Below are 27187 nucleotides of genomic sequence, written 5' to 3' on the forward strand. Positions count from 1 at the left end.
TATTTTTATTTATATTCATTGCAAATTACATTAAATACAGCTGATATATATAATGCAAATTTCCCATAATTTGCTGTTCAATTGAGTCAATAATCTTACAGATTACACTTTAGGCTTGACTTCACTTATTTGGCGTTAAGCTGTGCACGAACCCAATACATTTAATACAGCGAACTCTCGAGATATAAGCTATCTTTTATATATATATTTGGCTATCTGAATATTAAATGAAAGAATAAAATTAACAGAACGTACTACTGGTGTACAAGTATCACTAAAATATTTTTTATTACTAAATTATACAAGCTTCAAAATCAATTTGCTTAGAATGAATTTTCCATTTCCATTTCTGCAAGCAATCGGTATCATACTTTGCGAGAGCACTGTAGTAAATAAGTATAAAGATTAATGCATATTTAAATAGCACTTGTTTTTTTATAATAAAATGCTATCGCATCAATTTCATTTGCAATTTCATTCAAAAGTGTCTGTCATACTTAACACGCAATACTCTAATCTTTGAGGAGCAACGTAGAGAGCCTAGACCTAGACGCAGTCTGAGGTGTGATAACATTTAATCACAGTATTTACAGCTTTCGCATAAACAAAATATTAAATACTAGACACGCGTGTGTCTGCAAATTTCATTTTTGGGGCATTGTCTTACTGATTAAGTTAGAAACATTTTAATTGCAGACAATCTTAGTGTGACTATCTTATCTGCAAATATTTAAACAACTAAATAAGCAACTTTCTAAACATTTCGCTGCGCCCCCAACCAACACTTTTTAGTGCTGCGGGTTAAGTATACGCACAGTTGGCTGAAGTGCTTTGATTAAATTACCTACCGCAAAAACTACGAAAACAACTTAATACTCTTGTTATCTACAATTTAAGTATATTTACTACGCAATTTTTGTTGAGATTTTGTACAATTACTTGGCCTGTACGGCATTATCATAGAGTCGATCGTTAACAATTTCTAATATCAAGTCCTTAGCCGGCTGCAGCACAAAGGACTTGGGATCAAACTTAATCTCCAGCACTGTGCTTTCGCAGCAGCGCACTTCGTGATTCTTGAGGAAGTGCACCAGTCCCAGCTTGGACTGCAGCAGACCAATGCGACTGCCAATGCAATTGTGTGGACCCAAACCAAACGGTTGATATGCCATAGATTGAATATTTTTACGATTCGCAGCCGAGAAACGTTCTGGATTGAACTCACGTGGATTTGTCCAGTACTGCAATAGGCAAAGTTTTAAAAATATATCATTTAGTTATTATATATTAGCTTACCTTGGGATCATAATGTAGGCCATACACTGGTATAAAAACGGGCGTGCCATGCTCCAGCTTATAATCATAGTAGGGCTTGAGCGACAAATCCGGTTGTCCTTTGATGCTGGAGTACTGACGATCCAGGAAGGGCAGCACTGGATACATACGCAGCACTTCATCCACTACCATAGACAGATACTCCAAGGAATTGATGCGCTCGTAGCTCAATTTTCCACCTTCCTCAAGCAATGCTTCGTGTATCTCTTGGCGCACACGTTGCTGCATTTCAGGATGCTTGGCCAGCTCATATAAAGCAAAGGCCATGGTTGATGAGGAGGTCTCAAAGCCGGCTGTGAAAAAGACAACCGCCTGCGCTACCAAAAAGTCCTTGGTTTTGGCCATATGCGGCTTGTCGGGCTCCTGGGCAGCCTCCTTCTTCAGGCCCACCAGTATATCGATGAGATCGTTGCGTACTGTACCCGTGCGCTCACGTTCGGCCATGACATGGGAAATGCTACCGCGCATGAAATTGGAAAATTCGGCGGGAAAGAATTTAACGCGTAACAGCGACACCAGTTTGGGCAAAAAGAAGGCGATAAAAAAGTCACAAGCACGTGACAAGGAGAGTTTGAAAAATAGGTTGCCCATCCGTCTAAATTCCGCATTCTTATCCTGCAAGCTGTTGGCACGCACGCCAAACGCTATGGTCGCTATGGAATCTGTGGTGAAACGTCCGCATACATCCTTGATGTCGGAACAGTACTTGACATTTGGGCCGGGATGATCTCTAGCTAAAAGCTGCTCCAGATCGTCAGCAATCTGTGAGAAAATCAATGCTTAGCAGCTTAGAAATGCCAATGGACATGACTGATCTTACCTCCTGTATCAGTGGATACATCTGCTTGACCTTGCCACTGGTAAACACCGGCGTCAGCTTAGTGCGTATCTCCTTCCACTTAGGATTGGGCACAAAGAATAGATTATTGTAGCCTAGCGTATCGCCATGCGGATCACAACGTCCATAACGATCCGAGAATCGATTAAAGTCACGTATCAACACTGATTTAATAAGCTCCGGCTCACGTATGACTAAGCCAGGTTTATTGATAACATATATGCCCACCACAGCTTCATCCTGCATTTTGGGATTCGAGTATATATCCGACAGGTGCATGCCAAAGTTGGCCTCTTGTGTAAATGTGCTTTTGGTATTGCCAATAATGGGTGTGGGCGGAATGTACGGTAGTCCTTTGCGCTGCCAATATGTATGATTCCGCTGGAACCACAGATATATGGCGCCCAGCACGCTGACGACAACGAATAACGCCTCCGTTAAAGCCATTGTTGAGGCTAAAAGTTAGATAATCTCAGATGAGTACAGTAAATATATCACTTTAAACTATATCTATTTTTTATTTTTAACAATAAAAAGTCCTTTCATTTATTTTTAATCAGGAAAGTCCTTGTTTAATAAAATCACTTTTGTTTTTCACATTTTACTATTTTTAACTAACCTTTTTGTAATTATTATTATTTTTGCAAACTTTGAACCGTCAATTAGCAGCGTTTGCACTTGACTAAAAATTACTCGAATGGCAAGCGCTGTATTTATACTAAGATTTCAAAAATATCAGAGCTTATAAACAAGTTTGAGTATGCTGATAAAAGCAGAGGTAATCAAAATAGATTATATTCTAGGTAAACATGTTTAATTTTTTATATATATTAAATATACATATACATACATATATGTATATGATATACAATGTATATTATACATACATTATAAGTAAATTAATCAATTTACACTTATACAATTGAATGTGTGAAATGAAAATTTTTATATTTTCAATAGCACGCCTATTAAGTGATTGATATGCGTAAGTGCCTCGCGTCTGATTCTAAGATTTGATAGCAACAATTGCAAAGTGCCTGGGTGATATAACAGCATCAAACAAATCAATCAAAAAGCTGTTTGCATAGCCCTGCTCTCTAAGGTAGAGCAATCGATCCAGCAATATAACGCTCTCTAGCACTGGGGCAAATGACATGCGCAATAAATGAAAAAGTTCCAGGTAATGCCGATCTTGTTGGTACTCATCTAGTAATCCCTCTAGCTCGTCGTGCGTCACAGCGGCCAGCCAAGGTTCATTCAGCTTCTCCGCACACTTTTGTACATATTCCTGAAAATTTGCAAATTTGCGCACCTTGCCCACTTGTAGTTCGTTTTTTAAATGTGGCGCATGTCGGCAGACCAGCACCTCCAGTAGTGCGCGATAGTAGAGTGTTATATTGGGCAACTCCTTTGCCGCTATCGTGCGTTCTATAGACTGTGCGGCCAGCATGCGTGCATTGCGCCCCAAACACACTTTTCGCTTCTGCAGATAACTGCTAAGTGGAAAACCATAATCCGTTTGCATATCCATTAACGCCTTGTTGCCAAAGAATTCCTGTTGCGAGTAGTGTTCACGTAGCAAATGATAGCAGCAGCCAATATTGCACAGCAGTCGGCAATTTTCCTGAGCGTGAAATACCCGCAAACAGGTGGATGCTAAATTTCCACAAGTATGCAAGCCCGTTAGGCAGATGCTTGGCTTAATGTCTGTCGGCTGTATGTTAAAATGATCAACCAGTAAATCCGTAAGATTCAATTTAGTTGTTATGAATCTGGCTGTGGTTTTGTAATTTTCCAAAGAAGGTGGCACAATTGTTGCGGCTGTTGTAGTCGATTTCTTACCGCGTCTTGGTGGCGTTATACCCTGGCTTTGCAGCTCTGCGCGTTCTGTTAGACCATTCCAAGCTTTCTGTCCAGATAAATAAAGAGAAAATCAAAATTTAAATTGTCGTTTAAACAATGCCCACGCTTTACAACACTACACACTATTTAATTACAACCCTGTGTCAGCTGTCAACGTTCTTCTTCTTCCAACCGCCTTTTCGACGCCAAACGTTTGTTGCCGGCAATATTTATAAATATTTTAATTTTTCAACGTAAAATTGCAAAAAATAAACAAACAAAATGTCTGCTGGCATGCCAATAAATCCTAAACCATTTCTAAATGGTCTCACTGGCAAACCCGTGCTAGTTAAGCTGAAATGGGGACAGGAATACAAGGGCTTTCTCGTTTCGGTGGACGGCTACATGAACATGCAGTTGGCAAACACAGAGGAAGTGATCGATGGCTCAGTTACAGGCAATCTTGGTGAAGTGCTGATACGCTGCAACAATGTTCTTTACATAAAGGGCATGGAAGATGACGATGAGGAGGGTGAAATGAGAGATTAAGATAGTGCAAGGGGCGCCATTTTCAGTACAAGACGTCAAAAAAGCAAACTTAATATTTAAGAGCCAAAAAGTAATAAAAAATAAACATAAACATGTATTTATTTTGTAGTAAACATACCTGAAGTTTGCGATTTCGCGATAAAGCATTTTCAGTATTGGACGCATTTGCATCAATGCCCAGCACACGAAGCTCATACTGGATACTCAACCTCGAGGAAAGATAACCCTTGCCATCGCCAGCATCTACTATATAACTGGCAGATGGTTCTATTGCTGTGCCATGCACTAGTTTATTGACTAGGGCTGCAGTACGCTCCACCTACGAAAAGAATATCTTTAATTCTGAAAATGATCAAACTTAATGGCTAATGGCACCTCATGGTACTTTTTGGCGCTCATAAACTCCTTAATGCTAAGCTCGCTTTGCCTTTTAGCTGCGAGCAACTCTTCTAGTTGCTCCACAGTTGTCAGCAGTTCTGGATGAGCCTGCAAGCGTTCATGCTCAGCAGCTGCTAAAAATTTTGCCAGGACCGGAAAACGTTGACTGTCACGGTCAGATTGCCAAATGAGTGATTCGATAGCCTTGTTGATGTCGTCTATTGTGTGGAACTCTGCCCTAATTGCCTCTGGTATAAACTGTAGCCAATGCTTATCGGTAGAGTAGTTAACCATGTGACAGTTGACAAAATTCCAGTGCGGCGCCAAGTAGCACAACACGTCATCAAGTCGCCGCTGTAAAAGGTCCATCTTTGGACTAGAAACTAAAATCCTTGCGCTCCTCAGATTCTTGCACAGTGGTAGCACCTTTCTTTGTGCCCAGCTGAGCAGTAAGCCTACGTTGCGTGTTGCGTATAAGTTCCACAGCTCCAATAATATCCGCCTCGGGATCGTTATCCAGAGGAAACTGTTCGATTAATGTGCGTAGCTGTTGCAATGTGCGCTGGACTTTCTCTGTATGTGGTAGCTGCTGTTGAGCCACTACCTGACCGTAAATAGTGCCCAGCTCCTCCCCAAGAAGCACGCCTTGGTTGTAGCCAAATTGATAACCCTCCTGATTGCCCAATGCACGACCGTCCTTGATACCTTCCTCGTAGCCGCGTGTTGCGTGTTTCTCCTCTGTAAGCACTATATCATCAAATAGTTCATTAATGTCGCGAGTTTCCGAAGACATTTCTCCTTTAATCTGGCCAGACGTGGTCAGTTCTTCCGAAGCACAATAGCAGCCCGATAAGTCTATCGATGCATCGAGTTATCGAGATTTTACAACACTGATGATTTCTCTTTTTGTTTATATTTTTTATTGATTAATTTGTTCAAAACTTGGATGTGATATAAACTAATGCTTAAAGCAAGGCACATAGCTGTTATTAATTTAATGCTAACTAAATTTGCTACTACTCCGCCCATGCATCTTCGTCATCGGAATTATCATCACTAGATATAGAACCCGTTGACTGTTGCACCTGCGTAGAAATCACCTTGGACAAGTGCAGCATCATGGGATTTCCAGATGAATCCGGTGCGTTCGGATTACCGGAGATGCCTTTCCGGCGCAGCATCAGTTTATTATGCAAGTCTGCCATTAGATCACCACCTGCCCTTGCACGAGATGAGTTGTTTAATTTGTGAGCGTCCATGTCCACGACATCTACGGGGGCAGCAGCGGATGAGCGCAAACGACCGCCCTGGGAGCCGCCAGCCTTGCGTATAGCATCCATGAGCTCAGACCTTGGATCGGGTGGAGGAGGTGCGCGGGAGTTGGGAATGTTCAGCGGTGTTTCATTAGACGGCGATATGGGCTTTATTGGACCTTCCGTTGGCAAAGATGTTGGTTTTTCTAGAAGAGGAGGTGGTGGTGGTGGCGGTGGTGGAGGAGGAGGCGGTGGTAGCACCTTGCAAGGTGCCACTTTTTGTGGAACTTTACGAGTGACATTCGTTTGATCTGGCAAAGCCATCACTGTTATTTCAGTCTCCACGTTAACCGGGATCTCTGACTCCAATAAGTCTGGCAAATCCGGCAAGTCGATAAATTGATGCGAGGGCGCTATTTTCATTTGCTCCTCAACTGGTTCGTATTGCAAGTCGTTTGCAATCCCCGGAAGATCGGGCAAATCCAGAGGCACATCGATAATAGGTGCTGCTAATGCAGCTGGCGTGTAGCGCAAATCTCCAGCCGGTGCTGCCAATTTGGTAGAACCGTGAGCTAGAGAGTGTGGCGCCGGCGCCAGCTCTTGCACTCTAATAGGTTTAGATTTATATAATCTTTGGCCTTGTGATTTGACTCGCTTCCAGGCATTTAAATCTTCATTCCCGCTAGTTCCGCCGCCATAAGCAAATTCGTTAGTGTTAAAGCGCAGAACAGCTGGCATTGATTTTGCATCCGGCAGAGAGCCCAAGCCTGCTGTCTGGTTTGTTAGCTGGCGTTGAGTAACGAGGGGCGTCTCAGTCTGCTCCTCTCCACGAACGTGAAAGAAAACAGGCTCGCCAGTCTCAGTGGAATTCTGTTCACTTGAGTCGCTCAGATGATTTGGACGTCGACTGCTCTGCTGCTCTACCGTCATCGTGGGCGTGTCCTTTAGTTGTTGTACCACTGGCGGAAAAGTGGCCGGTATGTTTTTTAGAACGCCGCTGGCGGGGAAACGTGCGGGCGCAAAGATTTGGATAGACTTCTGTGAACCGACGAGTGCATCAATTTTCGCTTTAGCCCGCCTTACACGCTCGTTTATGAGCTGAACCTTCGCACCATTTCTTTCCAGTCGAGCATCGATGCGCTCAAAAATTGAGTTTATAGTTTTGTGTAAGCAATCTAGTGACTGTGCTGCTCTGATTATAGTTTCCTCGTGATGTAGATCTGTTGGAATAATCGATACCTGGTACGCGCTGCGCACGTAGCTTTCGTTTTCCGCGTCCATTTTTGTGGACCTTGCAATTAATGCAAATTTGCTAAACTCTACTTAAAATATTTATGGTGATAACTAATCAACAGCTGGTGGCTTATCGAAGCGTTGCCATACTGTTCTTGTTGTGAATCTTGATCGATTAATGGAGCTGTTATCGGACACATACCCTATCGGCGGATGATAGTTGCCACTTGCGTGTTTCATATACTTGTTTTACATCACTACATCGCAGTTGTTACGTGAAAAATTTGTCAAAGGCTGAATTTGTTAGTTTAAACGTAAAAGTGATACATTTCAGAATTGTAAATGGTTAAAAATTGTTTTAAACTAATTCTTCAAATGTATTAATATAAAAAAGGTATGTTAATGCGCATTTTAGGCAATAAAAACTGTTTCGAAATGTTGTACACTAAAAGTGCGGTATAAACGTGGCTGTGGCTGAAAACTGAAAAAGTCGTATGCAATTGGCAAAAATCAATAATTTTATACAGAAAAATATCGGAAATCTAATATCCGTTAATATTGATGCTGGAAAAGTGCTTAATTTGTTTATTTTCACAAGTGTTTATACGCGTTTTGCATCTAAGAAAAAAATGCGTGTTTTGTCTTGTGTCCGCCATTTTGAATTTGTGCTGAACATTTTTCGCTTCACCTGGCCCCGCTGCGTCTTTTGCTCGTGTATGTTTATTATTCGCCCATGAACAACTTACATATCTGCATGAATATACATGTATACGTTTATATGTATGTGAAAATGCAAATACATATGTGTTGATATATATGTACTTAGTTATATGTTTCTTTACTGTGTTGACAACGCCACATCAACAATTATTCCATACCCCTGAATGTGTCACTCCATAGCGGTATATACAAACAAACATGCGCACTGGCGTATTTTTATATACGCATATAAATAAAATAAATCGACGCAATTATATTTTACTTAGGAGTGAGCCATGTACCTTAAACCAATTATTTATTTACTCTTTTTATATCTTGCAGCAAAGCAACTGCAATTCGTTATAAATATCGCTCAACAAGTGATACGGATTAAATTGGAAACAACGGAAGGGAGCAACAGAGATCTATAATATGGACCATATACTGCAAACATATCCGGAGGATGCACGCCGCATTGGCGAAGAGTATTTATCTAGTCTAACGGACTTAAATTGCAATAGCAAGCCGCTCATAAATATGCTCACAATGCTCGCCGAGGAGAATATAAACTACGCCCAAGTGATAGTGCGCGTGGTGGAATTTCACATCAGCCAGGTTAACAAACAATGAATATTTAATTAAAATAGCTTCCACAAAACACAGATACAGTGAGACACATGCTACACATAGTATACTCAAAGAAAAGGAAGCAGCTACCCATTGGTCTTGATGTGTTGCTTTTTGTTTTTATTTTTTAGAAGCTTATTTACCCCACACATTTGTCCAAAGATTGCTACTATATATATAGGTATTCTTATAAACTACTGCATATCATTCCTTACAAACCTAAGCAGCTGTAAAGTTTAGGCAGCATAAATATTATTTACTATTTTGCTGGCTTTCATTGCTACAATTGCGCGTTTACCAAACCTCTTTTAACTAAAAGCAAACACAAATATTTGCAATATTCTTTTTGGGTTTTAAGCTGTGACTGATTTATCCGCTTACAAGGTAAGACTTTTAATATTTACTACAATTGCTGCCTTTTACTCTTTACTTCTTCATTGAAATTGAAGTAACAAAAACACAAAAGAAAACAAAAAGAAAATTTGCAATAAAATGAGAAAATACTTAAACAATTGTCATCAAGTTGTCTTTTATTTTATACAAAAAAAACTAAAACAGATATAAGCAGCTAATCAAACATTAAAATTAACTTCAATTTGGCAAACAAAAGGTTAACAAAAAAAAAAAAAATACACGCATAAAACATAACAGAGGAAAACGTTTACATTGTAAAATATAATTGAAACAAAGTGGTCTCCTTGTACATATTATACATTAAAATAGTGAGGTTCTTAGATTTTGATATATATGTAAATATATATCTTATATAAATGAACCGACTTCAGCTTTGTAATAGTTTCTTTCCCTCAACTCAAAAAGGCTGTAGAACTGGCTAACGCTTTGCTTTTGCTATAACTTGAAGAAGCAACAGTCTGCAGTCCCGTTGGCGTCTACGTTGTTGTCTGTGTCGTCGTCGTCCTCTTCGTATTCCTGATGGATTATGTGCAGTTTGTGATGATGTGACTCGATCTGTGTACTCTTACACTTCTCTGTTAGCGACGTTGTAGTTAAACTTATGTTGTTTCTTTATGCTTATCTATCTTACCAAATCAAACAGGTGCCGGCAGAATTCAAATTACCCATACTTTATTTAATTGATTCCATAATTAAGAATGTGAAAAGCAGTTACGTTCAGATGTTTGGACAATGCATTGTCAATATATTTACCAGCACTTTTGAATCGGTAAGTAAAGCTTACATTCAACCATATATTGTTTTTTATTGAAACGTATATTTTTAATTGACTTGCAGGTGCCAGAAAAGGTGCGGGAGCGCATGTATCAGCTGCGTCAGACGTGGAACGAAGTATTTCCGCCCTCCAGGATGTATGCGCTGGATGTTAAAGTGAAACGCTTGGACAATAATTGGCCCATTACAGCAAAGCCAAGTCAACCAACAAAAATACACGTTAATCCAGCCATTCATGTAAATCCAGACTTTCTTAAAACTGTAAGCTTCTACAAAAATCGCCTTTATATTGATAGTTATAAAATATTATATTTTTATATCCAAAATAGGGTATGGTGCCAGTGCCTGTTAGCTCAACACTGCCCAGCGAAATGGAAGAAATCTTACAAGCTAAAACGCGTGAGCTCTTGGAGCTTAAGAAGCGCAAGCTTGAACTCGAATTGGAGCAAACCAAATTGCATTTAAAGGAGCAGGAGCGTCAGCTAAGTCAGGCTACCGATGCTATGGCTGTGGCGCCTATAGCCATGCCTGCCCCTGTTGCTCCGCTACGTCCTCCGGGCCTGGAAAATGTGCCGCTAGCAGCACCTTTATATCCACCTGGCTTACACAATGTGCGTCCACAAGCGCCAATTGGTGTACCGCCTGCCATGTTGCCTACCGTTAACTCACAGGTAAGCTTACAATCCATAATGATTGATCAGTTTATAAGTATTATTTATAATTCATAGTCCTTTGGTGGCAAGCCCAAAGTGCATCCTATAAATCCCGCCATGCTAAACTCTGTACGTCAGCGTGATCCACGCCTGGCACGCCAACAACAGTTGTTGCCCATGTCAGCACCTGCACGGGATCCACGATTAGATAGTCACAAATCGTCCTCACACAAATCTAGTCGCTCGCGAAGTAAATCTCCATCACGCAACGCTGGCATCAGCCGTTCCAGCAAGAGCAGCAGCAGTAATCACCACAGCTCTTCTAGCAGCAGTCGCAAGCGCAGCGAATCAAAGAGCTCCACATCTTCGTCCGGCTCTGATAACAGACACAAGGGCAGCAGCAGTAGCAGCTCTAGTCTGTCGCCAGTTAAGCGTGCCTCAAGTTCACGCGACAAGACGTCCAAGACGTCGTCCAGCAGTGAACGATATGGTCACCATAGCAATGGCGGCAGTGGAAGCTCACCATCGACTTCCAAGCGCAAGAGTAGCTCACCCAGCAGCTCGCCAGCAAAGTCCAAACGCAGCGGCAGCTCACATAAAACTTCAACATCATCATCGCGTCATGCAAAGAGCAAGACACGCTCGCGCAGTCGTTCACCCATTTACAGGGATGTGGACATGCGCAGCAAATCACCGGAACCAGCTAAGACTTCAACAAAAATATCATCAGCAGCGACATCAGACAGTGTACCAGCGTCAGCGCCAGTTAACGCCATCAACGCAAATGATTTAGAGAAACGTAAGAAACAATTTTTAATTCTAATCACACACTTGTTAGCCAATATTAAAGTTAGTAGCCAATGCAATGACAAAGTAGTTGAAATATGCAGAAATTACAAACCAAATTGGCGGCAACAGCGGCAGGGAAAGTTAGCGAAGCTCATGGGGCGGGCACAAGAAAACATAACAGCAATTGTGGGTGTGGCTATGGGCGTCTGTTGATTCCAGACTGTACTCGTTTTTTTTTTGTCTGCTCATATAAACACTTGATTGATTATAGCAAAGTGCCGAACAAAAAAAAAAAAACTATAAATATCTGTGATCTTTTATATCTGTGATTTAAATTTAATATCTTTTTAATTCGATTTTTGGCACTTTTCTATTTTAAAAAAGTGTTGGCTGCCTCTTTCGACTGTTTGATGTTCCACTGTTTTTTTTTTCCAAGTTTTATTTTTTTTGTATACTCTGAATCGTTTAGAGTGTCTACTTCACTTTGTGGCCCTACTCGACGCTGTGCTGTGTTTTACTTGCTCAAAATTTATTAGAAAAAAATTAGAAACAATTTAATATTTATGCACATTTTTTAATACTTAAGAACTATAACAAAAGAGAAATGCAAACTATCGTCTAGCATTTGCTTAAAACGTATAAACAAATATATACGAAAATACTCAAATAAAATGTGTTTTTTAAAAACCTTTTGCGCATTCCAGTTGTTTTAATTAAATACATAAAACGTTTAGCTGATTGCCGCCTTTGGTGTAATTTTAAGAATATTTACTTTGTATAAACTTAAAAAGAAACTAAAGTACAGTGATAAAGAACTGTGATGAATTTTGTTGTAACTGATTAAAATTAATAATATGAACAGCTGAAAAAAAAAAGAAAACAAGAAAACCAAATTTATAAAGAAATAAAAACTGCAATTTTAATTTTGTTGTTGTTAACACCTTTAAAGAAACATAACTAAACACCTTAAATAATTTAAAGAACAAGAAAAATCTTTTTAATATAAACTATTAAAAACTCATAAATTGTAAAGTGTATACTGTAGTTGGCTTATATTAATATATATAATAATGTGTATATTTGAGAGCCAACGTATGTAATATTATACATATGTTTAGTATTTAAATATTGTTATTATTACTAGATTTACTTTTATAATGGTTTCATATATTTGTAGAACGGCACTTTTTGTTGTATATTTTTATTTGTATTTTATTTTTATTATTTTGAATCTAGTTGTGTTGAGTTCCCTAACGGAGCACAGTAATTTTTTATTTATTTATTTAACACAAAAAATTATCTAGCCCAATTGCTGTGCCTGGTGTTTGCTGATGCCACTGCCCCAAATGTTTTTATTTTATTTAAAAAAAAATAATTGTTTTTTTTTTGTTGTAGTGTTTTAGTTTTTTAATTTTGTATTCACTTGCCACAATTTTACTTAAGTTTTATTGTAAAAAGAAACTGTACGCAAGCAAGCAAGCAAAATAGAAAATTTTCTTTAGCTACATTTCACATACTTGAACCAGGCCCACAAACTTCTTCAGCTGTTGTTGCAACGCTCTTGGAGCCATCATTGGATGTCGATTTGCGTCCCTTCGCCGGCTTGTCTGGCAGGTCAATGACGCCGCCGCCTCCGCCGCCAATGACAAGCAGCAATGAGGAGACAGACAACAATTGTAGCAGTAGCAACAGCAACAACACCGGCACAACAACAACAGCTAGCAGCGCGTCCAACGCAACAGCAGCAAACAGTTGCAACAAATTGCCCACAAAAGTGTCGTTCAAAATACAAAAACCATTTAATAAATTAGAAAAATCTACAGCGCATTTATCAACAGCAACAGCAACAACAGTTGCCGTCAACGTCAAGCAATCTTCACCGCCACCCGGAGTCGATGGTAATGTATCGGATACACTGCAGCAGTCCATAAGCAAACTGCTGCATGTGGCAGAGAAACGCAGCGCGTCAGAATTGCCTGCGGATGCCGCAGACGATGATGAAGCAGACGATAAGTTGCTGCAGCCGCAACAGAAACGCAGCAAATCTTCAAAGTTGGATGCGTAAGTGCAATTATGCAAAATTCAAATATATCTTAAATCTTATATTTGTTTTACAGACTCTTTGGCAGCGAGGATGTCGACTTGCGTCGCGTTTTGCCAGCCAAGACGAGTGGCATGCAGTCCCTCAATGTTATTGTGGTGGAGGATGACTCCATGGACAACTGGGATAACAAGGTAAGCCTCATATGCATAAGACTAGTTGACAGACTAATACATTAATTTTATGTTCAGCAAACTACAAAGTCTGCTGGCTCGCCTGGCAAGAAACCATCGCTGGATGATATACGTGCCAAGTTGGCCAAGAGCGTGCGCAGCAACAACAAGCACAACAAGATTGGTAAGCAGCGAGAAAGAAGAAAAAATTGCATTCGTGCTTAATATTGTAACAATTTGCAGATAAATCAACGGAGCATCCAGTGGCGCAACGTCTCCGGCAGCTGGCGGAGCTCAAGTCCAACGATGATTCGCAGGAGGCGCATGATGAAAAGATGCGCACCATCTTAAGTCAGGCGCAGGAGATGTACGAAAATCACAATATGAATCAGGAGCAGTACAAGGATCTGGTCAGCAAAGTTGTGGCCATCAATGAGAGCAGCAAGCACAAGGATCCACGACGTCGCGACGCTGAGGAGTCCGAGTTTGATGTGGAGCGCAATGCAGCTCGAGATGCAGTTCTGCGCAAGCGCATACCCAAACTGAAGGGCAATGAGAATCAAGCAGCCTCAAGCTCACCACGTAGCGATGGCTACGAGGAGCAGCAGCAGCAGCAGCAACAAGAGAAAACACAGCCAATGTCCAAGCAGCAGAAGCTCAAGCGCGATGGCAAGCGACGCAAGCCAAGCAAGTGGGGCGAACAACTGGATCCAGCAGCAGCTCAACGTGCAGCTTGGCAGCAGGCCCAAAGCAACAACAATAATAATAATAACATTAACAATAATGGCAATAACAACAACAAGCGTTTGCCGCAAGCTGGTGGCGCGTTTCGTGCTATGCCCTGGCAGCATCCACCGCTGGTGGTGGCACAACAAGCAGCGCCGCCACCACCGCAGCCTCCCAACATGATGGCCATGGCGCCCGTGTCTGTGCCTGGCGTGCCTGCCATTACCAAGGCCATCAACTCACTGGACAATCCCATGGCGGATGTGGTGCGCAGCATTACCATCGATGGTGGCAGCAAAGAAATACGCTTCTATAATCAAGTGGCCGTCATTTTTATGGATGGCGATGAGCCGCATGAAATTGGCTTTCAGCATGGACAGCGTCACATTTACATTGATCACAATGAGCCGCTGCTGCTGAGTTTTAATGACGATTACAAGCCCTTTCAGCTGGATGGACAACTGCATCGCATACGCTTTGGTCATCCGTCGCGTGAACTTTACATTGACGAGCATTGGTATGAGATTTACTTTGGTGGTCCGCCGGTCTCGCTGCCCATTGGCAATAAGCTGCATGTGCTCAAGGCAGAGGGTCCACCGCCCAATGTGGACATTGGGCGCGTGCGTCGTGATCTTGTCGTGGGCAAAATTAATATGATTGTCGATGCTCACACCATAGTGCCGCTCTTTTTGGATGGACGCCAGCAAACATTTCTAATGGGAGCCGAGCAGCATTCGCTACAATTCGTGGACAGCTTTCTATATGCGCTGCTCGATGGTCAGCTACAGAAGCTTGAGTATGGCGGTCTGCCCAAGAGCATGAAGTTAAATGGAGGACGCTGTTGCTTCATACGTTTTGGCACGTTGCCAAAGGGTGTACAAGCCGGTAAGGCGCATGTACAGGATATGGTTTATATAAAGACGGAGCCACCGGCAGAACCTCCACAGCCGCCAGCACTACCAGTGCCAACGCCAAAGGTGGAAGCTCCAGCAGCTGCCACAACAGCTGCCGCACCTGCTGTCCCGCTGCCCATTGCTGCCGCCGCTCTTGGCAATCTCAACATAGACGAACTGTTCCAAAAACTTGTCTCCTCAGGCATTATTGGTACCGCCGCTGGCGCCACAGGCAGCGTGAATGTACCTCCAGTGGGTTTGCCTGGCTTGGATACTCCTGTACAATCCAAGGAGCCAACTGCCGTCGCAGCAGCAGCAGCCGCATCACCTGCTCTACCCACAGAACCCATCAAGCGCATTGATCTACAAAAGCCCGACACAATTAAAACGCGCCAGGCTGCTGTAGTAGCAACGCTTTATTTGGGCATGCAGTGCAGCAGCTGTGGCGTGCGATTCCCGCCGGAGCAGACAATTAAGTACAGTCAACATCTGGATTGGCATTTCCGACAGAATCGTCGCGAGCGTGACTCCACACGCAAGGCTACATCCAGACGTTGGTTTTATGATCTCAACGATTGGCGTCAGTATGAGGAAATTGAAGATGTGGAAGAGCGTGAGCGTAACTTCGCGGAGGCACAGGGACAGCAAGCTGGACCAGATGCCCATGACGATCTGTCCCAGCAGCGTTCGATGGACTCACCTATACCCAGCTGTGCAGCAGGAACAGATGATGTGGATCGCTGCTGTGATATGTGCCATGAAAAGTTCGAACAGTTCTATAACGAGGAGCTGGAGGAATGGCATCTGCGCTCAGCCATGCGCGTTGATGACAAGTTCTATCATCCCTTGTGCTATGAGGATTACAAGAGCTCATTGAATCCACCAGCGCCAGCAACAGAAAACAAGGATACAACGCACAATACTGATGTGGAGATGTTGAATGCTAGCGATGACAATGCCATGGACACGCTTATCAAAGTAGAGCAGGATACAGGTAAGTGCAACTGTTAGCCTAGGTATGCTCTTAGCTAACTCCTCGTTTCACAGCTGATGTCAAAGCGACGCTGTCGAGTACGCTGCTTGACGACGATGACGATGATGTCATTGTGTTGCCCAATGAGGAGCCGAGCGTCACAGAAATTGTCGATGATGACGACGACGATGATGGGTATGTCGCGCCCCAGCCCAAGCCCAAACCAACTGAAGCAGAGGACAATGAGCAAGCGGAAAGTTTGCCTGCACCATCCACAGCGCAAGAGCAGCAGCCGGAGCGCGAACAACAGAAAGCGGAGAATGCCAACGAGTCGGATGTGGAGATACAAGAGCCAAACATTCCCTTCACCGATTTGGATAACTATGTAGAGAAAGAGCCAATGCCGCTGCTCAATATCAAAATAAAAGAGGAGCCCAAAGATGATGACGAAGAGGATGAAGATGATGGCTTTGAAGATGTGGGCACCGTGGTAACTTTATTGCCGCTACTCGAGGATGAAATATCCATAAACAGCAGTGGTGAGCATGTCTGACCTTTGCTCCTTTTTACTATACTTTATTAATTCCTATATATTTTATGTCATTAAGAAACACAAACCCAAACAATAGATTCATCTGCATCGCCTGCAACGATTGAACGACCCGCGTCTGTAGCCTCGTTGTCCTTGCCTGGCAATGATGATGAACTCGAAACGGAGCCAGCGCCCGCCGCAGCAACTGTTAGCTCGGAGGCTGATTTTAATGGTGAGAATCAACAGGATACACATAATCTGAGCGCAGCGGGATTGACGCCGGCATTACCTTTGGCTAGCATAGTTAATAAAATAAAAATAAACATAACTAAGAATACAAGTAGTAATAGTCATAATAGTGCCTCAACCACGACGACGGCAGCACCGACAGCAGCAACAGACTCGCAAGTGTCGGCAATAAGCGTCATTGGCGCTAATGGACATGCCAATGTGCAGCAGCAGCAACCGCCGGAGCAGAATGCTATACAAACAATTTCCACAATTCCAGTGCTGTGTGGTGGCAACACCTTCGTACCGAAGATTGCCACCAGCAGCTCAGCAAATGCACCCCCCGCCAACATTTGTACCATTTCCGTAATTGGCAGCAGCTACGGCAGTAGCAAACCAGCAAATCCAATCACGAGCAGCGCCAACTCTAGCAGTTCTGGTGGAGTGACCGCATCGTCAACATTGTCAAGCTCAAAATCAGCATCCTCATCATCGAAGACGACGACAGCGGCGGCGGCACCTCCAGCAGCTGCAATTGAAACTGAGCCAGAGCCTGTTGTTGAGCTCAAGCCAGCGCTGCGCAACGTGATGCTCAAGAAAACGAAGAAAGTTCAAAATGGCATCGAAACTTCGGGCCTGTGCTCTATTATGTGAAGAGCACTCTCTTGCATATGATTCCTATTCTCACAATATTTTTTAATTAGCAATTTACAAATGATTTTAGAACGTTACTTAGTTTTAGACGATTTACAGACGCGCTGTATTTTCACAGGGCGTCTTCTGTTTTCAGTAAGGTGATCGCCTTTGTGCCTACGTCTTAAGAAATCGGGCGTTGCGTACAGGGCCCACCGCTCTTAACTTATTTTTACCAATAATGCAAATAAAAAAAATAAAATTTACGCAAAAAATACAATTTATACATAATTTTGTGATAATTTTATAACACATAAGAACGAGAGAAAGATAAAGTTCAGTAATAGACTCAAGCCTAATTCATTATATCATGTAATGTGCGTCTGCTAAATTGAAACAATAAACGAAAGCTCTGAATACAACTAATCTATATACTTAATATATTCAATTACACATATATAATCTATTAATTCAATAAAGCTGCTTACAAAAGTAAACAACTTGGGTTTTTGTTCAATTTAGGAATTCAGCATAAAAAAATTACAATATAAAAATTCCATTTAAATTTACGCAGCGCGCACATAGCTGTGTTGCAAGGTGCTTGTTTGGTAGCGATTGTATAACAGCTGTTTTGATATCGTTATCGTAGCTATCGTTCGCACTCTTGCACGTGGGTCTGTTTAGCGTTTATAATTTTTTAAAATGTCCTCTTCGTTTTTTCTGAAACCTGGCGCCGCCAAACAAGCCTTAAAAAAACGAAAGGTAAGCTTGCTTATTCCTGAAACGATGCAAAACACTAAATTGCATACTTTTTCATAGAATATCGCCAGTAAAGGGAAAGCTGGAGGCAAGACAGGAGGTAAGAAACAAAATGCAACAGCTCCGCCGCCCAAAAAACAACGTCGTGCAAAAGTAGATGATGAGGAAATTGCCAGCGACGACGATGAGCTTAGTAATTTGGGCGACGACACGTTGGTCTTCTCGGACGAAGAGGTAGAGGAAACGGCACAAGACAAACGCCTGCGATTGGCCAAGCAGTACCTGTCGGAGATTGAGAGACAAGAGGCAGAACGCGAAGGCGATCGCGAGCTAAGTCAGAGTGTAGAGCAACGTTTAAAAACTGAATACTTGGATAGTGTGGGCAAGCTACGAACAACCATTGCCGCAAATTTAACATCATGTGAAATCGAAAATATATTGAAGCACAGATTGCACCACGCTCCACTGTGTACGTTGGCCTTAAGTTCAGATGGCAAACACTTGTTTACGGGCGCCAAATCGCAGTATGTGCTCAAATGGTGCACGGCAAGCGGCAAAATGTTGGACAAATGCGATGTCCAGCCGTATCGTGAGGAACCTGAAACGGGCAAAAAGCGCAGATCCCATGTCATAGCCATTTGCCTTTCGACGGATATGAAGTACATGGCGTTAGCCGAGGGAGGACCACACATACAAATTTGGTGTCCACAAACGATGAAGCATGTGAAAACCTTCAAGGGGCATAGGGATAGTGTGTCTGCGCTGGTGTTCCGCAGGGGTACGCATGAACTTTATTCGGCGGCCAAAGATCGTTCAGTCAAGATTTGGTCAGTGGATGAGTTAGCCTATGTAGAGAGCTTGTAAGTAATGATGGATATCTGAAAATATTTGGAAGATAGAAATATTTTTTTTTATTTTATAGATTTGGTCACCAAGCAGGCGTTACCAGCATAGATGCATTGAGTCGCGAGCGAGCCCTGACAGCTGGTGGTTCGGATTGCTCTTTGCGTATTTGGAAGATTACAGAGGAATCGCAGTTAATTTATAACGGACACAGAGATAGCATAGATTGCGTTAAACTAATAAATGAAGAGCACTTTGTTTCTGGTGGCGTTGATGGGTAATTTAAATTAATTAAATTAATTTTATGATATTTATCTAATATTTTTTTATGTACAGCACCCTCGGTCTTTGGAGCGCTTTAAAGAAGAAGCCCATATGCACAACTCAACTGGCACATGGAAAAGGCGACAATAACGTTGCGAATTGGATTACAGCCATAGCCGTAGTGGTTAATACAGATCTTGTGGCAACAGGTGCGCTTATCAATTTTACTGTAAATGTATCTTCAATAATAACAAATATTGTTCTTGTATAGGCTCTTGCGACGGCTGCGTTAGACTGTGGCAATCAAATCCAAATGCCCGCAAGCTGCAACAACTGAAAAGTATATCCATTGCTGGCTTTATTAATGGTCTGACTTTCAATTCCGATGGTACAAAACTATACGTGGCCGTAGGGCAGGAACATCGGCTGGGTCGTTGGTGGCGGCACAAAGATGCTAAAAACCATATAGTTGTAATAAATCTTAAATTTCTTAAGCCTGCCCGCAAATAAGTTAAGTGTAATTTTTAATTCAAAAATTGTCGCTAAGTAACAGCAATGTAAATAAAATAAACAAACGTGAATTTTGATTGTAAAATATGTTCCTTCATTAATTTAAACTGCAGAAGCATTTCGAATTCAGTTTAATAAAATCGATAATTCGATTGCCATTTAGTGGTGGCCTGTAGATTGTTGCGGGCAGGTTGTATTTTGTTTCATAAGCGTTAAGAATAATTTTTTTTTTAAGAATGCAAAAGAAAGCCGGTAGCGGCCTAATGGGCTTTTTCAAAACTGAAGCAGGTCGTCAAGTAGTCTTCTATGCGGCGGGCACCACTACACTTGGCCTTTTTGCTATTAACTTTCTGCCACACTCGCTTGGACTAAAGTATTACCGGGAATTCGTGCAATGTTATCAGTAGGTTAGCCTTAAGTAAAAGTAAGGAACAATATTTGATAAATTATTCTTCTGCAGAAATGGAATTGAAAGAGCTGTACCTGAAGCGGTACTGCGACGCGTAGAGCAAGCAATGGAAAAATTACAAGTGGACCCACGTGAGCGAAAGTTTGTGCATCCATTCACCGTATTTGGCTTTGATCTGTTTCAAGCGGGTACTACAAAATTCCGTAACGGCGCCGCACTGGGAATACCTGTAAACTATGGCTATGACAACCCAAGCGAAATAAAGCGTGCAGATATACGCTTTCGTGACAAGCAAATTGATTGGAGCTCTGAGAGCGGTAAGCTGCTGGAACAGGCAATTGTGTTAAATGAGGATGAGCAAGTATTTGGATTGAGCAAAGCCCTATTGCAACTACAGACGCATCGCGTGCTGCTTAATTCCATATTTCCCAGCGTGAGCTTTTTAATGGTCTACAGCATGGGACATTATCTAAATCACAGACTTAATCTCTTTGCGCGACATGGAAGTGTAAGTTGAGCTGTCTTTTAAAGAAATCTTTTTCTTATGTGGTTTTTCTGCCAACAGATGCGGTTTGTTATGTACAGCATTTTGGGCTTGTTTGGCCTTGGCAGCTGGTGCTTTATGAAAGATTTCCATCAGGTTAGCACCGATGCTGAAATTGATAAGCAACTGGCTTCCATGGGACCACAGTTTGTAGCTGCTGGCGTTAGCTTTTATGACAAACATCTCAAAAAGAATATTGCGCTGCGTAATCTCATTGGAGACAATACCTACACCGCCCTAGGAAATGAGAACTATATGCTGCGTCAAAAGTCCATGCCGATTACAGCACGCAAATCATTTTTCGAGGAAAAATGGCAGCAGCTTCAAAATCCACCAACAGAAGAAACGCAATAAATATAATTTTTATACATTTATTGAAATTGTTGGGATTATTTTATACTTAAAATCTAAAGAGTAACATGAGCGTTAACAAAACAACAAATAATAAAAAATTATTAAATTAATTGAACAAAATGTATATAAAAATATGCATAAATATTTTATAGTAAATATATATAAATTAAAACAATTGACTAGCAACACTTGGAATGTCATGTCGGACACATCTATAAATATTTATATTGATATTCATATATATTGATTAAAATGACTCCTCGCCGATAACATCGCTGATGGTGGCCACCAGTCGACGTGCATGCTCCACAGCGCAAGTGGCGGTAACCAGACCCAGATGTATGCAATACAGCTCGTAGACACGTACCTTTCCTGGAGCCAGTTTGGGAAAGCAGATTTCAGCTAAATCGCTATAGTAATCCATGGCTAAGGCGCCAGGCTCAGCTGCACCATTTTTTTGCCCATTACCTGAACCAAAGCCTGTGGATATGAAATGCTGCTGCAGATCGAGCGCACACTTCACAATGCCTCCCGACAAATCTTCAAACCAGAGAAAATACGAATAATGGAATGTGCGATCTTTCCACATGACTGTGGTTTGTCCCTTTTTCAAATATTTGCGTGTTAGCTCCACCATCTCCCAGAGATTTGCTTTTGGCAAGAGCTGAGGATTGCTGGAGCGCAAATCAGGCGCCAGCATTTGTCCCGAGTTGCGATTCAAATACATAAAATGCACCAATCCGGGAAAGTCCTCAAGATATGCGTCAATAGATATGTTGCGTGCTGCCTTGACAGCTAGAAATTCCGAAAATTCAAGTAACTTGGCTTCCACTACGGATGCTGTCTCGGCCAGCTGATCCAACTGATGGTTGCTAGCACTATCGCAAACGGCGAGCGTTATTGTAAACAGCTGCTTCAGCTCCTCAACGAATGCTGGCAGATTGGACTCAATTCGCACGAGCAGCTCACGTTCGTAGTTCTTGAAGTACTCCAAATACATCCTGCGCAGATTATCCCAACGTAGCGAAAACTTTTTGATGCAGATGTCCACCTCATCAGGCCTTTGCTTCAAAAAGCGTTTGAGTGCCGCCAAAGTTTGGTTAACAAATGTTTCAAGATTCTCGTAGGCTGGCTTCAATGCATCCGAATCGTTTTGCTGCTGCACCGCGACAATCTTTTGCAGCACAAAGAACGTATCGTAGATGCTGCTGGTCAGCGGCATGTGTCCGTACTCGATTAACTGCAACAGAACCTGGTGGCTGTGCAGACGTGATATATGCACAATGGTGGGCACACAGCCCGAGTTGGGATCGTGAGAAACGCCCTGCAGAAAAACAGCAACAGCACGTTGGGATTTATCCAGCTGCAGGGCGCGCGTGAGCATGGCCAGGAAGAGTAGATCAGCAGCGGACAACGGCAACGCCTGACGAGTGCTGTTTAGAGCCACCAGCTTGTGGGAGACGAGCAGCAGTGCATGCGCACGTTGTTGTCCACCAGACTGACGCAATTGCTCCAGCGTTGCATCGAGCGTTAAATGCACAGTACGCTTGAGTTCCGTGTTAATTAGCAATTTGGGCAGCGCCTCCAGCAAGTATGCCTGCTCATCCTGGCACAGCTGCGTCTCATAGCAGTTGAGGCACTGCGTCAGTAGCTCCTGCTGCATGGCACCAGCCTGCGCACCAAATAGATTCGCACCATAACAATAGCGTGTGAGTGTAATGGCCACACCAAGCTGTCGCGTCAACTGCTCAATCTTAATTTGATCAATCTTTAAGAATGTGAAGCCAAGCAATTCCCCAAACACTATATTGAAGCCGTTGTCGCACTGCACGCTAGCGTAGGCGTTGTCAAACTGACCATGCATAATGCGCTGCGAGCTTATAATGGGGCTAAATATTTGCAATAGTATATTGCTGTCCATGTCGGACCCATTTGCGGGGGCTGTGCTGCCATCTGGCAGTAAACCCTGCGTTATTGCAATGCTGCAGATCTTTTCGGCAAGCAACGAGTTAAGGTTTTGGTAAACCACGTCGTTTGAACTATTGAATACAATTAGGCCGTTCATTTTTTCTTATCACTTCGCAAAATAAACGGCCGAAAAACAAAACAAAGTAAGTACTTTCAGAAGAGTGCAGCAATATGCTGGTGGTGGAGCGTCGATAGCAGTGATAGTTACTTGGTCTATCGGCAAGCTCTTGTTTTTGTTATCATCAAGTAGTTCTGTTTTTTATATTACATATACTATTAAACATAATGGGTCGCCTGATACTTGAGCACACACTGCAGGGTCACAAGGGACGCATTTGGGGTGTCGCGTGGCATCCCAAGGGTAACAGTTTTGCCTCCTGCGGTGAGGATAAGAGCATTCGAGTTTGGTCTCTTTCGGGCAACACATGGAGCACCAAGACCATACTGTCCGACGGACACAAGCGCACAATACGCGAAGTGCGTTGGTCACCCTGTGGCGAGTACTTGGCGTCGGCCAGCTTCGATGCAACCACTGCCATTTGGTCCAAGCATGAATGCAACGCAACATTGGAAGGACATGAGAATGAAGTAAAGAGCGTAAGCTGGTCCCGTAGTGGTGGTCTGTTGGCAACCTGCTCTCGGGACAAATCTGTATGGATCTGGGAGGTGGCTGGTGACGATGAATTCGAGTGTGCTGCGGTGCTGAATGCACACACACAGGATGTGAAACGTGTTGTCTGGCATCCGAACAAAGAGATACTTGCGTCGGCTTCCTACGACAATACTATTAAGATGTTTGCTGAAAGCGCACTGGATAGCGATTGGGACTGCACGGCCACGCTTAACTCTCACACAAGCACAGTTTGGAGCATTGATTTTGATGCGGATGGTGAGCGTTTGGTTTCGTGCAGTGATGATAAGACATTGAAGATTTGGCGTGCCTATCATCCGGGCAATGCAGCGGGTGTTGCCACACCAGAAAAGACAACTGTGTGGAAGTGTGTCTGTACATTGGGTGGTCAACACTCGCGTGCCATATACGATGTGTCATGGTGCAAATTAACGGGACTGATAGCTACGGCCTGTGGTGACGATGGCGTTCGCATATTTAAAGAGAGTAGCGATTCTAACCAAGATGCACCTACATTCGAGCTGCTTACAGCGGAGGAGAGCGCTCATGAGCAGGATGTGAATGCGGTTGAGTGGAATCCAGTGACGGCCGGACAGCTTATGTCATGCAGCGACGATGGCACAATTAAAATATGGAATCTACAAGAATAAAAATGTTATTGAATATATGTATGTATATTTGTTGCCTATAAATATATAACGGTACTCTTAAGTAATATTGTAATAATTCAATTGTACAGTAGTAGCATCGGGAATAAAACTCGCTTTTTGGACACCAACAATGTTGATCTGATTTCTTATTTGCTAAGAAAAGGTTCGTGCAGCGTTTTAAACAATTTCTTAGCCTTTCGTGGGCCGAGACCCATCACTTGCGAGAGTCTCTCCTCGCTGGCATTTGCTATATTCTCCAGATTACCAAAGATTTGCAGCAGTGTGACTGCATCCGTTTTATTAACGGGTTTTATGTTGGTCAACGCTGCCACCAGCTATATATGTAAAAGAAGCAGTCTCATTAATATATATAGAAGAGCAACTCAAGCATACTAACTTTTTGATGTGGATTGGACTCAACACGCTCCATAATCAAGTCTGGCGGACGTTTTTCAAACTGTTTATAGGTCTCTATAATTTTGCCAGCCTCCTCGGCATTCCAGGCCAGCATCATTGTCAGATCTGCCAGCAAGGATATACGCGTTAAGCTTTTCAATGCATTATTTGGCTCTGGTGTGTCCACTTGCACGAGCAGCACGCGAAGCTCATACAACTTGCCAAGCGTCTTAAGCCTTTGACAAATGTAATCCGGATTGAGATTGTGATACTTAAGCGACAGATAGAGTATGCAAGAAGTTCTGCCCACGACATAGTCTGCCACAATGTCATCACGAAATTCCAGGGGCACATTGAGTATAGACTTTAGTATAGGATTTCCGCGTTGCTTGGTGTGGACCCAAATGCTATGAGGGTTTGAGGGCGGCGGCTTAGCTGCACCTCCAGTGGAACTTACGCTTGCTCCGATTTTAGTGCCGGTTTCAGCTGACTTTGTGGCTGCTTCTACTTTTGACTGCTTTGGTGCCGTGGGCATATCCATGGCAGCCAGCACATCATCAAAAGAATCGTCGCCCAAGTCGTCCATCATTACAGTTACAGTCCTTACTTATGGTTTTAACAAAGTTTTGAAATACGCTGAGACATCGATATCGATACTTTTCACACTAGGTGACAACCCTATAATTGTTTTGCACTTTCCTTTTGAGTTGTCATTTCAGCGACTGCGACGTGTGCGTGCAAATTTGTTTAAATCGTTGCCAGAAGAAAGATTTTAATATTTATTAAACCATGGCTTCGCATCCGGTGTTTATAGACCTGTCACTCGATGAACAGGTAATGTTTTAGTACTGCGTTAAAATGCCGTGTATGTTGCGCGCAGCATTAAAGTGAGGTTATGTAGCGGCCTGAGGCTAGAAACAAATTTACAAACATAATATTAATGTACATTATTTACAGGTGCAAGAGCTACGCAAGTATTTTAAGAAACTGGGCGCTGAAATCTCCTCGGAGAAGTCCAACAAGGGCGTGGAAGATGATTTGCACAAGATTATCGGCGTCTGCGAGGTTTGCTTCAAAGACGGAGAACCAGCCCAGATTGATGGCATACTTAATAGTATTGTGTCCATTATGATAACGGTGAGTAATAAACAACATAACGAAGTGATATTTAATTAATTGAATATCTTTTTAGATACCTCTGGATCGTGGCGAGAATATTGTGCTGGCCTACTGCGAAAAGATGACGAAGGCGCCGAACCAGCCCTTGGCTAAAGTTTGCCTACAGTCGCTTTGGCGTCTGTTCAACAATCTGGATACGGCATCGCCACTTCGCTATCACGTATATTATCATTTGGTGCAGGTAGCCAAGCAATGCGACCAAGTGCTAGAGGTCTTCACTGGCGTCGATCAGTTGAAAACTCAGTTTGCCAACTGTCCGCCATCTAGTGAGCAGATGCAGAAATTGTACCGTCTTCTGCACGATGTTACCAAGGATACCAATATGGAGCTGTCTTCGAAGGTCATGATTGAGCTGCTGGGCACATATACGGCGGACAATGCCTGTGTTGCTCGCGAGGATGCCATGAAGTGCATTGTCACCGCCCTGGCCGATCCCAACACATTCCTTCTTGATCCCCTGCTGTCGCTTAAGCCTGTGCGCTTCTTGGAGGGTGATTTAATACACGATCTGCTGTCCATATTTGTTTCGGACAAACTGCCATCATACGTACAGTTCTATGAGGATCACAAGGAATTTGTTAACTCGCAGGGCCTCAACCACGAACAGAACATGAAGAAAATGCGTCTGTTGACTTTTATGCAGCTGGCTGAAAGTTATCCAGAAATGACGTTCGACACACTGACCAAGGAATTGCAGATCACTGAAGATGAAGTCGAGCCATTTGTCATTGAGGTGCTGAAGACGAAATTAGTGCGAGCACGCCTAGATCAGGCCAATCGTAAAGTGCACATCTCCTCAACCATGCATCGAACCTTTGGAGCACCACAGTGGGAGCAGTTGCGCGATTTGCTGCAGGCCTGGAAAGAGAACCTTAGCTCAGTACGCGAGGGATTAACAAATGTATCGTCTGCACAATTAGATCTGGCCCGCACGCAAAAGTTGATACATTAGGTGAAAAGTAACTTATATAAAGTGACATCAGGATCAAAAAGATACATTTATTAAATCGTGGATTGCGTAAAAACACAAGCTTGAATAAATTCCTAAGTAAAAACAATAGTTGGATTTTTAACTTTCTTGGTCTACATTTAATATA

General features: G+C 42.6%; 12 protein-coding genes across 13 annotated transcripts; 6 read left to right on the forward strand and 6 right to left on the reverse strand.

Annotated features, from left to right (window-relative positions):
- Positions 1–935: 935 nt before the first annotated feature.
- Positions 936–2930, reverse strand: Cyp6g1 (cytochrome P450 6g1). The gene is made up of 4 exons (NM_001365326.1): positions 2793–2930; positions 2156–2628; positions 1297–2097; positions 936–1241 (listed from the first exon to the last, which is right to left on the reverse strand). Exons 2-4 carry the CDS (start codon positions 2618–2620, stop codon positions 936–938), a joined length of 1572 nt encoding a protein of 523 aa, NP_001352255.1. The 5' UTR covers positions 2621–2628; positions 2793–2930.
- Positions 2931–3103: 173 nt separating this feature from the next.
- On the reverse strand, positions 3104–5407 carry LOC108596094 (methyltransferase-like protein 25). The gene is made up of 3 exons (XM_017981514.2): positions 4940–5407; positions 4683–4883; positions 3104–4082 (listed from the first exon to the last, which is right to left on the reverse strand). Exons 1-3 carry the CDS (start codon positions 5309–5311, stop codon positions 3180–3182), a joined length of 1476 nt encoding a protein of 491 aa, XP_017837003.1. The 5' UTR covers positions 5312–5407; the 3' UTR covers positions 3104–3179.
- On the forward strand, positions 4215–4644 carry LOC108596105 (small nuclear ribonucleoprotein F). The gene has a single exon (XM_017981525.2). The coding sequence runs from the start codon at positions 4298–4300 to the stop codon at positions 4562–4564; it is 267 nt and encodes an 88-aa protein (XP_017837014.1). The 5' UTR covers positions 4215–4297; the 3' UTR covers positions 4565–4644.
- On the reverse strand, positions 5303–5823 carry LOC108596104 (protein LTO1 homolog). Its single transcript, XM_017981524.2, has one exon. It carries the CDS (start codon positions 5733–5735, stop codon positions 5319–5321), a length of 417 nt encoding a protein of 138 aa, XP_017837013.1. The 5' UTR covers positions 5736–5823; the 3' UTR covers positions 5303–5318.
- A 35-nt stretch (positions 5824–5858) lies between these two features.
- On the reverse strand, positions 5859–7530 carry LOC108596093 (WASH complex subunit 1). The gene has a single exon (XM_017981513.2). It carries the CDS (start codon positions 7474–7476, stop codon positions 5959–5961), a length of 1518 nt encoding a protein of 505 aa, XP_017837002.1. The 5' UTR covers positions 7477–7530; the 3' UTR covers positions 5859–5958.
- Positions 7531–7683: 153 nt separating this feature from the next.
- On the forward strand, positions 7684–18005 carry LOC108596091. Of its 2 annotated transcripts, none has more exons than XM_017981510.2 (12): positions 7684–7822; positions 8470–8742; positions 9812–9937; positions 10006–10203; positions 10272–10613; positions 10671–11394; positions 13208–13445; positions 13502–13619; positions 13677–13782; positions 13842–16211; positions 16265–16729; positions 16799–18005. In XM_017981510.2, the coding sequence occupies exons 2-12, from the start codon at positions 8560–8562 to the stop codon at positions 17602–17604; spliced, it is 5676 nt and encodes a 1891-aa protein (XP_017836999.1). In that variant the 5' UTR covers positions 7684–7822; positions 8470–8559; the 3' UTR covers positions 17605–18005. The 2 variants fall into 2 exon arrangements, with proteins under 2 accessions (XP_017836999.1, XP_017837000.1); XM_017981511.2 differs by having other exon boundaries at positions 13223–13445.
- A 237-nt stretch (positions 18006–18242) lies between these two features.
- Positions 18243–20022, forward strand: LOC108596096 (U3 small nucleolar RNA-interacting protein 2). The gene is made up of 5 exons (XM_017981515.1): positions 18243–18345; positions 18403–19202; positions 19265–19462; positions 19522–19658; positions 19721–20022. Exons 1-5 carry the CDS (start codon positions 18286–18288, stop codon positions 19957–19959), a joined length of 1434 nt encoding a protein of 477 aa, XP_017837004.1. The 5' UTR covers positions 18243–18285; the 3' UTR covers positions 19960–20022.
- Positions 20023–20142: 120 nt separating this feature from the next.
- On the forward strand, positions 20143–21338 carry LOC108596100 (transmembrane protein 177). Its single transcript, XM_017981520.2, has 3 exons — positions 20143–20362; positions 20420–20876; positions 20934–21338. The coding sequence occupies exons 1-3, from the start codon at positions 20196–20198 to the stop codon at positions 21264–21266; spliced, it is 957 nt and encodes a 318-aa protein (XP_017837009.1). The 5' UTR covers positions 20143–20195; the 3' UTR covers positions 21267–21338.
- A 117-nt stretch (positions 21339–21455) lies between these two features.
- On the reverse strand, positions 21456–23368 carry LOC108596092 (Hermansky-Pudlak syndrome 1 protein homolog). The gene has a single exon (XM_017981512.1). The coding sequence runs from the start codon at positions 23329–23331 to the stop codon at positions 21514–21516; it is 1818 nt and encodes a 605-aa protein (XP_017837001.1). The 5' UTR covers positions 23332–23368; the 3' UTR covers positions 21456–21513.
- Positions 23369–23468: 100 nt separating this feature from the next.
- On the forward strand, positions 23469–24633 carry LOC108596099 (probable cytosolic iron-sulfur protein assembly protein Ciao1). Its single transcript, XM_017981519.2, has one exon. The coding sequence runs from the start codon at positions 23520–23522 to the stop codon at positions 24513–24515; it is 996 nt and encodes a 331-aa protein (XP_017837008.1). The 5' UTR covers positions 23469–23519; the 3' UTR covers positions 24516–24633.
- A 25-nt stretch (positions 24634–24658) lies between these two features.
- Positions 24659–25530, reverse strand: LOC108596101 (DNA excision repair protein ERCC-1). The gene is made up of 2 exons (XM_017981521.2): positions 24913–25530; positions 24659–24850 (listed from the first exon to the last, which is right to left on the reverse strand). The coding sequence occupies exons 1-2, from the start codon at positions 25498–25500 to the stop codon at positions 24662–24664; spliced, it is 777 nt and encodes a 258-aa protein (XP_017837010.1). The 5' UTR covers positions 25501–25530; the 3' UTR covers positions 24659–24661.
- An 81-nt stretch (positions 25531–25611) lies between these two features.
- On the forward strand, positions 25612–27151 carry LOC108596098 (eukaryotic translation initiation factor 3 subunit M). The gene is made up of 3 exons (XM_017981517.2): positions 25612–25745; positions 25869–26048; positions 26104–27151. Exons 1-3 carry the CDS (start codon positions 25701–25703, stop codon positions 27040–27042), a joined length of 1164 nt encoding a protein of 387 aa, XP_017837006.1. The 5' UTR covers positions 25612–25700; the 3' UTR covers positions 27043–27151.
- Positions 27152–27187: the final 36 nt, after the last annotated feature.

Source organism: Drosophila busckii, chromosome 2R, assembly GCF_011750605.1.
Source record: "Drosophila busckii strain San Diego stock center, stock number 13000-0081.31 chromosome 2R, ASM1175060v1, whole genome shotgun sequence".
Taxonomy (NCBI): Eukaryota; Metazoa; Arthropoda; class Insecta; order Diptera; family Drosophilidae; genus Drosophila; species Drosophila busckii.

Bases quoted from the DNA above. Each gene is read 5' to 3' on its own strand.
- Cyp6g1 (NM_001365326.1), bottom strand. From the start codon at position 2,620: ATGGCTTTAACGGAGGCGTTATTCGTTGTCGTCAGCGTGCTGGGCGCC. The intron at 2,098-2,155 runs GTAAGATCAGTC...ATTTTCTCACAG, and splicing joins TGTATCCACTGATACAGGAG to ATTGCTGACGATCTGGAGCA. The intron at 1,242-1,296 runs GTAAGCTAATAT...TGCCTATTGCAG, and splicing joins GCCTACATTATGATCCCAAG to TACTGGACAAATCCACGTGA.
- LOC108596105 (XM_017981525.2), top strand. From the start codon at position 4,298: ATGTCTGCTGGCATGCCAATAAATCCTAAACCATTTCTAAATGGTCTC.
- LOC108596094 (XM_017981514.2), bottom strand. From the start codon at position 5,311: ATGGACCTTTTACAGCGGCGACTTGATGACGTGTTGTGCTACTTGGCG. The intron at 4,884-4,939 runs GTGCCATTAGCC...TTCTTTTCGTAG, and splicing joins GCGCCAAAAAGTACCATGAG to GTGGAGCGTACTGCAGCCCT. The intron at 4,083-4,682 runs GTATGTTTACTA...TTATCTGGACAG, and splicing joins CGCGAAATCGCAAACTTCAG to AAAGCTTGGAATGGTCTAAC.
- LOC108596104 (XM_017981524.2), bottom strand. From the start codon at position 5,735: ATGTCTTCGGAAACTCGCGACATTAATGAACTATTTGATGATATAGTG.
- LOC108596093 (XM_017981513.2), bottom strand. From the start codon at position 7,476: ATGGACGCGGAAAACGAAAGCTACGTGCGCAGCGCGTACCAGGTATCG.
- LOC108596091 (XM_017981510.2), top strand. From the start codon at position 8,560: ATGGACCATATACTGCAAACATATCCGGAGGATGCACGCCGCATTGGC. The intron at 9,938-10,005 runs GTAAGTAAAGCT...ATTGACTTGCAG, and splicing joins TTACCAGCACTTTTGAATCG to GTGCCAGAAAAGGTGCGGGA. The intron at 10,204-10,271 runs GTAAGCTTCTAC...TATCCAAAATAG, and splicing joins ATCCAGACTTTCTTAAAACT to GGTATGGTGCCAGTGCCTGT.
- LOC108596096 (XM_017981515.1), top strand. From the start codon at position 18,286: ATGTCCTCTTCGTTTTTTCTGAAACCTGGCGCCGCCAAACAAGCCTTA. The intron at 19,463-19,521 runs GTAATTTAAATT...TTTTATGTACAG, and splicing joins GTTTCTGGTGGCGTTGATGG to CACCCTCGGTCTTTGGAGCG. The intron at 19,659-19,720 runs GTGCGCTTATCA...GTTCTTGTATAG, and splicing joins TACAGATCTTGTGGCAACAG to GCTCTTGCGACGGCTGCGTT.
- LOC108596100 (XM_017981520.2), top strand. From the start codon at position 20,196: ATGCAAAAGAAAGCCGGTAGCGGCCTAATGGGCTTTTTCAAAACTGAA. The intron at 20,363-20,419 runs GTAGGTTAGCCT...ATTCTTCTGCAG, and splicing joins GAATTCGTGCAATGTTATCA to AAATGGAATTGAAAGAGCTG. The intron at 20,877-20,933 runs GTAAGTTGAGCT...TTCTGCCAACAG, and splicing joins TCTTTGCGCGACATGGAAGT to ATGCGGTTTGTTATGTACAG.
- LOC108596092 (XM_017981512.1), bottom strand. From the start codon at position 23,331: ATGAACGGCCTAATTGTATTCAATAGTTCAAACGACGTGGTTTACCAA.
- LOC108596099 (XM_017981519.2), top strand. From the start codon at position 23,520: ATGGGTCGCCTGATACTTGAGCACACACTGCAGGGTCACAAGGGACGC.
- LOC108596101 (XM_017981521.2), bottom strand. From the start codon at position 25,500: ATGATGGACGACTTGGGCGACGATTCTTTTGATGATGTGCTGGCTGCC. The intron at 24,851-24,912 runs GTTAGTATGCTT...TTACATATATAG, and splicing joins AGTCCAATCCACATCAAAAA to CTGGTGGCAGCGTTGACCAA.
- LOC108596098 (XM_017981517.2), top strand. From the start codon at position 25,701: ATGGCTTCGCATCCGGTGTTTATAGACCTGTCACTCGATGAACAG. The intron at 25,746-25,868 runs GTAATGTTTTAG...CATTATTTACAG, and splicing joins ACCTGTCACTCGATGAACAG to GTGCAAGAGCTACGCAAGTA. The intron at 26,049-26,103 runs GTGAGTAATAAA...ATATCTTTTTAG, and splicing joins TTGTGTCCATTATGATAACG to ATACCTCTGGATCGTGGCGA.